The sequence below is a fragment of the Vanessa atalanta genome, chromosome 27 (genome assembly GCF_905147765.1).
Source record: "Vanessa atalanta chromosome 27, ilVanAtal1.2, whole genome shotgun sequence".
Taxonomy (NCBI): domain Eukaryota; kingdom Metazoa; phylum Arthropoda; class Insecta; order Lepidoptera; family Nymphalidae; genus Vanessa; species Vanessa atalanta.
In genome coordinates this window covers 4235190-4247054 of record NC_061897.1, presented here as the reverse complement: position 1 = coordinate 4247054, position 11865 = coordinate 4235190, and the positions used below count along the sequence as shown (strand labels likewise).

At 34.1% G+C, this 11865-nt stretch overlaps 1 protein-coding gene across 1 annotated transcript; it reads left to right on the top strand.

Annotated features, from left to right (window-relative positions):
• Positions 1-5261: 5261 nt before the first annotated feature.
• LOC125074127 (serine proteinase stubble) lies at positions 5262-10363 on the top strand. The gene is made up of 8 exons (XM_047685355.1): positions 5262-5478; positions 6642-6834; positions 7245-7368; positions 7631-7760; positions 7896-8016; positions 8371-8618; positions 9442-9549; positions 10143-10363. Exons 1-8 carry the CDS (start codon positions 5262-5264, stop codon positions 10319-10321), a joined length of 1320 nt encoding a protein of 439 aa, XP_047541311.1. The 3' UTR covers positions 10322-10363.
• The last annotated feature ends 1502 nt before the right edge of the window (positions 10364-11865 follow it).

Here is an 11865-nt window from a genome sequence, read left to right as displayed (position 1 = left end):
TGTCTATCCCTAATTTAATAAAAATCGCCTATGTCCTTCTCCAGGACTTAATCTATCTCCTACCTTTAAAATCAATAGGTTTAACATAATAATAAATATGTTAGCAAAACTTTGCAACGTCGTTGACGTTTAAATCTATTCTACCAATATCAACTAGTGTGCGTGCGTGCACGTGCATCTATATGGGCGTGTGTGTAAATTTCTAAGTTTAGCGCGTTATTTTGACGTTTATATATAGTCCCCGTTTTGGATTAAGTAATTTTCGTTTGAGATGAAGGTTTAGCTTATTACACCATATTCCTCAGATCGTTTACTTGGTAGGGCTTTGTGCAAGCCCGTCTGGCTAGGTACCACCCACTCATCAGATATTCTACCGCCAAACAGAAGTACTCAGTATTATTGTGTTCCGGTGTGAGCCAGTGTAACTGGCACAAGGGACATAATATCTTAGTTCCCGAGGTTGGTGGCGCATCAGCGATGTACGGAATGTTAATGTTTGATTAATGTTGCTTACAGCGCCGTTGTCTATGGGCGGTAGTGACCACTTACCGTCAGGTGACCTACCAATTTGCTCGTCCGACTACAGATATCATTAAATAAAAACCGTCTTCTTTAAATCCTATCAAATGTGGATCCACATTTGATAGGATTTAATTGAAATTAATATTATTGTTAATATTTCTTACAGCGCCTTTGTGTATAGGCGGTGGTGACCACTTACCATCAGGTGGCCCATATGCTCGTCCGCCAACCAATGCCATAAAAAAAAATTGAAATTCACGATGTTTTCCTTCATAGTCTACCACAAGATGCAAATAAGACAGAGTAACTACTGAGTTTCTTGCCGGTTGTTTTCGTTAGAATCTACTTTCTGAATCGGCGATGAGTATCGGTAAAGATTTATTTATTTATTTATTTATTTATTTATCCTTTATTGCACCCAAACTTAAAACTAAAAATTACATTATTGCTACACAAAGTTGCATGAGGTGTTGATTAATAAAGCTTTTATTTTAATTATTTATTTATTGTAACAAGAAGACGCGTTCATACTCAATGAAATTTTTCATCGCTTTTGATTTAAATGTCCACCCTCTTTTTTGTTTTATATATGTAAAACTACTTTTAAAGCAACTAGAAAGCATAGGTTAATATAGGCTGGGCTAGTACAAAGGTTATTTCAAGTAAGTACGAGTTAGTTTTTAAAACAAAAGAAGAGAAATCATTTGTGCAACAATACAAAAAAAAAAACTTTCTACTCATTAGCGTTATAGGAACTTTTTTAACGAACCTCCTTTTATGTTCCATATTTAAATTCAATAGATACATTCCATTACTTACTTACAATGATATTTATTATCTGTGTTGTCGGAACGTACTTCATTCTCGCTCGCTACACTCCAGAAACAAGTTTTAATCGCTTAATAAGTATTATAATTAATAATTAAAATTATTTTTTTTATATTAATTAATTTTATCTAATATTGTAAATGGGAAAGTGAGTTTGTTTGTTACGATTTAACGTGTTAACAGTTAAACTGATGATCTTGAATTCATGAAATTTAACATACAAAAAAGATATACATATAACCTCACATCTGTCCTCCCCTCTACCCTTAAACGTGGACGAATCCTATGTTGGAAACTAGAAATTTATGATCGTAAATGTATATTTATAGCTTTATATCAGTGGAGGAGACGTTGACCGTTGCTAGCGGTGCCCAACGGACGAACCAAGTTGCTCACATAGACGCCACTGACGCGCACGTTACGTACCCTCAACGTCATAGCCCACATGGTGGATTTGATGTGCAGCCTGAGTGAACTCCCAACTATAGTCACTTGGACTATATCATATATAACGTAAAGATTTATTTTAATATCGAATTATGTATACAGTTTTGTATTATTTTATTTTATTTTATTTTGTTTGGTACAGTAACAGATAACAGATTAAAACATTTAGATACATGAGATAGTACTTAACATATTTAACAATAAATCTGCTTTCCAATTACAACTTTACACAGCACTTCAGTGTTTAAGAGATGTAAACACAACTAGACGCAATCAACAAAAGGGAAAAAAATAAATAAAAATGACTTAAATTACTACAAAAGGATAAAAAAAATAAAAAAATAAGATCTAACAACTTAATTCTAATTTATACAAAGACAATTTAAAAGAAATATATATATAATATTATATAAATAAATAAACTTAAAAAGTATGTATTAATAACTATTCTATTACTATAATTACCTTTATTTAATTATTTTCTAACGTTGTTAATGTAATTTAACGTAAATATTATTAAATGCATATAATTATTACCTGAAAATACTCGTCAAGAAACTCAATAAGTACTTTCTTTCTCAATTTAAATGTCAATGTAAGTTAGGCTTAATTTCTAACAGCGCCATTGTTTATGGGCCACCTGCCTATATCATAAAAAAAATAAACATTGACATTTAACTGTCGCGATATCATTGGTCTAAGGCCTCCTCTCCTTTTGAGGAAAGAATTTGGAACATATTCCAACACGCTGCTCCAATGCAGGTTGGCGGATACACATGAGGCAGAATTCCGTTGAAATTAGACACACGAGGAAACCCTCACGATGTTTTTCTTTACCGCCGCGCACGAGATGAATTACAGACTCAAATTAAGCACTTGAAAATTCAGTGGTGCTTGCTTGGGTTTGAACCCGCAATCATCGGTTAAGATGCACGCGTTCTAAGCACTGGACCATCACGGCTCTTAATTATTTAACCGTTCACAATTAAATTAAATGTATCTATGCGTAGTACGTGTCAAGGGCACAAAAAACGAAATAGAACTAACACCCAAACTCAACTCTCACACGCAAACGAAACCGCTGACGGAACTAGTATGTTATATGCTAAAAATAAATCTCTCTTAATCTCAATTCCTATATTTTTAACAATAATTTCCACAATTTTTTTTACAATTTTTTCTCGAAGACGTCACGCCCTAAAAGATCATCGATGCGTGATACGCTTTCGCTCGTATTAATTGTGCGAAGCCTTAAGTAGGCTTTATGTTAAGATCAGATTACATTTAACTTGTTCCTTACAACTTATATACAGCCTTCTTTGAGCACATGCAATTAAATATCTCTTTTTATACGTATAATAAAGCTAGCGTCCATGACAATTTCGTACCGTTAAAATTCATTTAAAGTTACTTCTCCCACTTCCCATGGGTAGGGGATAATTTCCATAACTAATGGCCCAATTCTAAATTAATTTTCATTGGTGGAAAGCTGCACTATTCCTGAGCACTATAGGGTATTATTTATTAATACTATATTAATAGTAACAGCCTGTAAATTTCCCACTGCTGGGCTATGGCCTCCTCTCCCTTTGAGGAGACGGTTACGATAGGAGGACCACGCTACTCCAATGCGGGTTGGTGGATTCACATGTGACAGAATTTCGTTGAATTTAGAAACATGCAGGTTTCCTCACGATGTTTTCCTTCAACGCCGAGCTCGAGATGACTTATAAACACTAATTAAACACATGAAAATTCACTGGTACTAGCCTGGGTTGGAACCCTCAATCATCGGTTAAGATCCACGCGTTATAACTACTGGGCCATCTCAGCTCCAATTATTGGTATCATTGATTTTATCAGTAATTAATGAATTGTAGCATTTGAGTTTAAATCCATATAATAATCTCAATCAAGCATCTATAGTCTATTCCAATCAAAGAAGGAATAAAGATAAACAAATCTTAGATATTAATGCCACACGATATTCTAATAGCTTAGCTATATTCGACACTACTAACAGTTCTTGACTAATCACTTTATTATAAACTATTAAAATACTTATATCACAGATTTTTCGATATCAGATTTTGTTTATTTGCTTTCTGTAATCTTGTGCTTGGATTAAACTATAGGAACATTATTGTATTTAAATTTTTATTCAATACTGATTGCATCGTTATGCGTATATATAAAACTAGCAGTTGCCCGCGGCTTTGCTCGCGTAGAATATGTATATATTTACAAAATAAATTAAAACATTACGTTGATGTAAGATGTCTTTATATACCACATTGGTGTGTATTTCTTCCCTTAGGGAAGAATATCCAGAAACGATTTAATACGTATCTACTCATTTTAATCAGTAGTCCAAAAATATAGTTTCATGCTTCTAACATCAAAAATTACGGTCTTCCAAACTATCCTATATACGAAATTTCTTCCCCCTTTTTCAACCCTTTACAACACTTTCTAATTAAAAAGCCTATGCCCTTTCTCAGGCTCTAGACTATTTGTGTACTAAATTTCATTTAAATCGGTCCATTAGTTTTAGTGTGAAAGCGAGACAGACAGACAAAGTTACTTTCGCGTCTATAATATTAGTATGGAAGTATGGATAATTATTATTCGTTGTTATACATCAATGAAACTTATTATTATGTAATTTAATTCATGAATATTAGTTACTTATGATTTGAATTAAGTAATTAACATTCCTAACCGTTGGAAATATTAAATATATTTTAATATATTTAATGAAAATTCAAAAGTGTTTGTAAATCCTAACTTATACAGAACATTTTGATTTGGTTTGAGTACAGAGAGACACGGTGACGTTGCCACTAAGATAGACATACTTTAGGTAGAAAAACAACAACAAAATACCTACTTAATTTATCTGCCAACAGTACCATAAGTGAGCAAAGTAATTATTAAAATAAAATATAAATTCACTGTGATTTTTAAGGAATTTCATTCTTATAAATTTACAAATCTCGAATATATAATGTTATTTAAACATTATTTATAAAAGTCAACGTGAAAACAAAAATATTTTTACCGTGTTTTCAAAACGTAGATCTCTATTGTTATAATGAATGCTTAAAGTAACTTATTATAGATAAATATAATTTTCTTTCCATTTTTTTGTTATTATAATAGTCTGGCAATTGGGCTACCTGATGGTAAGTGGTCACCACCGCTCATAGACGTTGCCATTGCAAATATTAACCATTGCTTTGCACCAATACCCGTGAGAACTAAGATGTCACTCGTACCTGTAGTTACACTGAGTTTCTTACCCATCAAACCGGAACGATATAATACTAAGTATTGTTGCTTTACGGTAGAATGTCTGATTAGTCCTAGCACCGATTAAGTAGTTTTTTTTTTCAGAAACCATTTCATTCCGACCGGCCAGTTACAATTCACGCTATGTCCGAACACCATAAAGAACCTTCAGTATGTCGACGGTGAACCACGATGAGACACAGATATATTTTCTAAACTATGGAAATGATAGAACTAGCAATAGAAACTCCCATACAGATAAAGTGTTAAAGAAAAGAAAAAATGTTTTTTATATCACAAAATGGCGGCCTAAAACAAGATGGCGGGTGACTGGAAGGATGTTAATATCGTTTATGATTTTGAACGTGATTGGGGTGACTCATGGAGAAAGTAAGATTATTGTTCTTAATATTATGTTCATGAGTATTCGGTTTATTTTTTTCAATTTCTTTTTTTTAATTGAACAATGTAAAGGATTAACTTTATACGGTTCGAAATATATAATACAAATTTGGGAGTTACAGCGACTCAGAAAAGCTCAAAAAAGCTGTGTTTAATGATTATAGTGTTTTGTTTTATCTGTGTTTAAAATTTATTATGTATTAAACGTTCTTTTTGTTAACTAATGTCTTCCTGGCCGATTTCGACAATTTTTGATGTAGAATAGCCAACTGAGCAGGAGATTCTCCGCTTTACCTGGAGAAGTTTTCCCGCCAGGTTTCACAACTAAATTTTCCACAGGAGATACCTTAGAGCTCAACTGTGTACGCTGACACAGTTATAATCCCTCTTTGCTTACTCTTGTAATAGCATATAAGCATAAGCAGCCCATAAATGTCCCACTGCTGGGATAAAGGCCTCCTCTCCCTTTGAGGAGAAGGTTTGGAGCATATTCCACCACGCTGCTCCAATGCGTATTGGCGGAATACACATGTGGCAGAATTTCGTTGAAATTAGACACATGCAGGTTTCCTCACGATGTTTTCCTTCACCGCCGAGCACGAGATGAATTATAAACACAAATTAAGCACATGAAATTTCAGTGGTGCCATGATTTCGTCAATCATCGCTTAAGATGCACGCGTTCTAGCCACTGGGCCATCTCGACTCATTTACGATTGTAATCTAACAAGAGAACTAATTGAGAAGATCGGAGAGAGTGTAGTCACGGAACTACCTATTGAAAGCAAAACATCGAGTTACTTCTGAATAATTATGGACAGTAAAACTCAATAACGTCGTATTAGTTCTCAATGAGTCTCTGTGATTTTTACAGACGCTAAATCGAAATCGGTTAGATTTTTTATAATTAGGTTTAGGAATGAGCTGATTCTAAGTGTCACAGTCTATAAGCTTTGGTACTGTAAATATTTACTATCCTTTACGACGCATAACCGCCATCAACCTTAAGAATATAAATGTTATGTATCTTGTACCTGTAATTACACCGGCGTCACCCTTCAAACCGGAGCAAAAGAGGTTTACCTTCTAAAACTTGGTCAAAATATTTATTTTTACAAAAAAAAAAAAATAGTTTGTGATGTATTTTCCAGGTCTTACGAGTCGCGTTTTGGCTACCTTCCTTGGTTACCCCAGCTCGTGCAACATCGGCACGGAAGTAAGACCTTGCACCTTGTCACTCACTTGCTGGCTTCGAGGTGGAATCAGGGCGAAGGGGTGTGGTAGCGGCTGGCTGTTCTCTTGCTGTGTAGCAGCGGAACCTTTGAGGAATGACTTTGATAATACGTATGTATGCTTTGACAAGTACTTATAATTAGGTTTACCTTTAAGTAGAATTATATCTTACTAACAGGAAGTATACGCAGTTATATAAGAACTCATATCGTTGGTGCATAAAAATAATTGCGAATATTAAACTATCAATGTATGTACGTGTGTTTGTAGCTTAATATACAACTATTTGCGACTGGCAACATCTACAAAAAATCTCAGATTATTCAAAGTGTTTAAGTTTAAAAGTTAGTTAGGAAAAAAAAAAATAATATAAAATAATTCAAAGAGAAAAATCCTTTTCTCTTTTACGATATTTCTATCAATATTAAGCAATGAAGTAAGACACGTTACTGTTTAAATTCCTCTTTTCTTCTTTCTTCCAATTTAATTAGGCTATAATCCAATTTCTCTACCAATTTCAGGATACCATCCGCAGATTGGAGGTATGAATATAAAGTTGTCCCGCCAAAGTTGCGTCAGGTACCACAACGGAATGTGGTGCCCACCAATGTCTTCCGGCGAAGAGTTGATGATGATATCAGTCAGGTATTATAAAAAATAATATATTAGTTACAAATTACAAATAAGAATATTTGTGGATAACGTATGAAGTATATTGCACAAGGCTGTTCCAATGTAGATTGGTACATACATATAGATATATATGGTATGTTATGGTAGATTTTCATCCGTCACATCCAGAAAATTCAGTGTTGCCTAGGTTGAAGCTTTAATGAATGGCATTAATTGTCATGTGCAAATGAATGATGATGATGAATACCTTTACAAAACACGATAACTTTTTCAGGTGGACTGCGGACTTCCATCGACAAGAATATTACAGAAAAGAATTATAGGGGGCAGAGAAGCTAGGTTTGCGGAGTTTCCCTGGCAAGCTCATGTCAGGATATCAGAATTCCAGTGCGGTGGCGTATTGAGTAAGTGGTGACGTACACATTAATTAAATAAATTGCTGTTTAAATTATGAGTTGATAAATAGTTTTAACTTGAGACTTAGTTTTTATTTTAATGGCTCAAAATTAATGGACATTTTTCGTGATCATTTATTTCAGTATCCCGATGGTTTGTCGCGACAGCTGCTCATTGTGTCTCTCGTGCTCGTCCTTTTGATATCGCAGTGTGGCTCGGAGCTCTGGACACGACCGCTGGCGCTCACACTGCTAAAAAACTTGGGTATGTATTCATTGCATCTCTGAAATTTGACTCTTTCATTGGATTGGAATTATTATTCGTAAGATTCCTGTGAAGTCACTTACTCCTAAATGCTATTTTTCCATCTAATAACAATGAGGCTATAACGCTACATTACCCTGCCTTAGGAAGAATATTTGACAGAGGTAATGTTAAAAAATTAACCAATACTGACTTCACCAATGTTCCACTAGATTGGGGAACTAAGATGTTATGGTCCTTGTGACTGTAGTTATGCTCGCTCAAATAACAATTATTTTCGTAGGATTGCTTTTAGATTCCGACAATTCATCCAGAATTAAGTGTGAGAGATTAAAAGACAGTTTTATTCTGCAGGGTTGCTCAGAAGATTTTGCACCCACTATTCCAATTCCGCATGACTCAACCAGATAGATATGATATTGCCCTCCTCAAGCTATCAAGACCCATCACCTACACGAGCCATATCTTGCCAATATGTTTGCCAGACATGGATCTAGATTTACGAGGGAAGTCAGGAGTTATAGCTGGATGGGGGAAAACTGATGCTAGTAATGGTCATACTGGCACCAACTTATTGAGATCTGCAACCGTTCCTATTTTGAGTAAGTATTATATCTTTATTTATTTAAATACTTTATTGACCACTGCAAAGTAAATGGAACAAAAGGCGAACTTAATGCCAGGAGGCATTCTCTGACTGTTAACCTTTAGGTCAGACAGTAAACCATGAAGGCGGGAGTGAATAATTAAGTTATACTACTAAAATATATAAAATTAACGCTTGGAACGTCGCTTGTCTAAATTGAAAGCAGGCGAAACTGCGAAGTACAGCTACTTATATTGTACACTAAAACTGTAATAGTTTTATCAATAGTGCCTTAGTGTTTTTTTTAGTCAAGAAGGAATAAAAATTTTCTTATTTATTAATATAGATTTATGACGTTCATTGCAACTTTGGATACGAATAAAGGTTTTCTTGAAAAAAATCTGGAGAAAATAGTAAATTGTAATATACCTATCAAAGACCTATTTAAGATAAAAAATATGTCTTTTGTACTTATGTCTGTGAGCCCGAGATGGCCTAATCACTAGCAAATATGATCCTCAAATGATGATTGCGGGTTCGAGCCCCTGAAAGCTCCACTGAATTTTCACGTGCTGAATATTTGTTTTTATAATTTTGCCCGTGTTCTGCGTTGAAGGAAAACATGGAGAGAACACCAACATATGGCGGACGAAGATTTTCCACATTTGTATGAATTAAACCAAATTGAAACAGTTGAACACAAACCGAGTCTCATTTTACTTTGCTAAATATTAAGAAGCAGTTCCTTGTCCGATCTAAGTTGTGGTTGACGCGAATTAAAATTGGAATAAGCCATGATTACCAAGTTATTCGAGTATTTTAAAACTTTATTATTCCAGGTACTGAACAATGTATAAATTGGCACCAAAGCAAGCAAATCTTAGTCGAAATCCACTCTGAGATGATTTGCGCTGGACACTCCGATGGACACCAGGATGCTTGTTTGGGTAAACATTTACCACTATTTCATATTCATCGTGGTCGAGTAGTGAGTACACCGGTTTTCATGGGTACGCTACTCCGAGGTCCCGGGTTCGATTTCCGGCCGAGTCGATGTAGAAAAAAGTTTATTAGTTTTCTATATTGTCTTGGATCTGGGTGTTTGTGGTACCGTCGTTACTTCTGATTTTCCATAACACAAGTGCTTTAGCTACTTACATAGGGATCAGAGTAATGTATGTGATGTTATCCAATATTTATTGATTTTATTTAAAGATAAGGAATGGGTCACCTGCTGGTGAGTGGCTACCACCAACCATAGACATTGGCGATGTAAGAAATATGAACCATCTCTTACATCGTCAATTTGCTACCTACTTTGAGAACTAAAATCTTTTGTGCATGTTACATTGGCGTACTCAAACATAACGATATTTATTATTGTTGTCTGGCGGTAGAATATATATTATGATGAGTGACTGGTACCTACCCAGACGGACGTGCACATAGCACTGTCACCAAGGACAGCTCTCCAACATATAAAACAACAGCGTTTGGATTACTCACAACTCTAACTCTAATAAGTTTTATAATTCACCAGGCGACTCTGGAGGTCCTCTCATAGTCATGGACAGCGGGAGGTATTACTTAGTGGGAATAACTTCAGCTGGTTTCGGCTGCGGTGTTGACCACCAGCCCGGTATATACCATAATGTGAAGATCACTGCAAGTTGGATTAAGGAAGTCATCAGTCCAACTACAAATTTTATAGACTTTTGATATTTAGAACAAGTAATTTTGCCAACGAATTTGACAGTTGACGTTCCGTACCGTTCAATGATTGTTTGTCTGTCTATTGTAATTAAATATTAGCATTTATATGGTTTTAAAATAAATCAAGTCCTTTATATTATTGGAAGATAAAGATGTAACGATGAACAACAACAAAAAACAAACATTTTAGACTTTTTTTGTATGTGCGTAATCTTGCCTAAATTCTTAGTGTACGGAACCAATGGCAACACAAGAGTGCTAGATTTGTAAAAATATTATTTTGTGATATGTTGAAGTATGTTGATATGAATGTTAAGAATTATCGATACGATAAATATAAGAAATGAAATAATACCGACAAACGACCATAATAGGAAATACAATATGGCGATCATTACATGTGACGTCATATACTATGATTCACACATACTTATATAAAGATAATTAATTGTGTATTTGAATGGAATACATATTTATTTTTAATTTAAATATTTTATCGTAAATGAAATTGAAATAAAATTTAAATGTACAAAAGTCACGTGACTATTATAAAACACGTTACAACTACTTATGACGTCATAATGTCAACTTGTTTACGATGAAGGAAATATACATATAAATACATTATATTAGTAATAACGAACAATAAAAACTGAATATTAAAATGCATTTCTAATGGAGTCATTAAATATAAATTAATATTAACAACTCATTAAGGGTCTATTCACATATCTGTCACTTGAATGTAAAGGTTAGTGTGTTAGGTGGAGTCTATCTGTCTGTACCCCAAAACCAATTGAAGTTATATTGACACATGTTTGTTCTATCGAGACGATGGATGATGTTGTACCAAAATTTCGATAAAATATAATTAAGCAAGCAACAAGAAAACTGGGCTTAAAAAGTGGTGCTGTGGCTTAATTTGATATTTGTTTTTCATTGCAAAGACACAGTGTTGTAAAATGGTTAATAAACTAGTAGTCACTTTGAAGAGACTATTCTAAAAGGGTCTTCTCGCGTCATGTTATTAGTGATTAAAGTTAGCTACTTTAAGTGGATATTACAGTCCTTTCTGGAAGAAACCGAGGGAGTGCAAGACGCAAAATTACCATTACGTAAAAGTATAAATATTTTTTTACTAGTGACTTGAACTGTGAGTGACTAATGTGTACGGACAGACCATAATGCTTTCACTAATTAGATATCTCAAGAAAATTCATGTCTTATTTTATTTGCCATTATTTTGTTTTATTGGCTGATTTGATCTCTGTTTATTTATGTTGTTTTTTGTTTTATTAGAAAAATAAATTATTTAAAACGTTTTATTTGTTTTAATCAATAATATAGTCTTACTAAAGAGGTCCACTCGTGTTAAGAAGAGTTGGAGTTTATTCCAACATGCTTCTTCAGAGGGTTGGTGGGTTTGCAGATAAATGGGTCACTTACCAATAAGTGATTATCATCAAATATAATCATTGCTTGACACTAATGTAATCTATCCCTTACATCTTGAATGTGGCGGCTATCCTGGAAAGTAATATGGCCTTTTT

Coding starts and splice junctions, on each gene's coding strand:
- LOC125074127 (XM_047685355.1), top strand. CDS start 5,262: ATGTCGACGGTGAACCACGATGAGACACAGATATATTTTCTAAACTAT. Junction 7,369..7,630: donor TTGATGATGATATCAGTCAG/GTATTATAAAAA, acceptor TAACTTTTTCAG/GTGGACTGCGGACTTCCATC. Junction 8,619..9,441: donor TGCAACCGTTCCTATTTTGA/GTAAGTATTATA, acceptor TTATTATTCCAG/GTACTGAACAATGTATAAAT.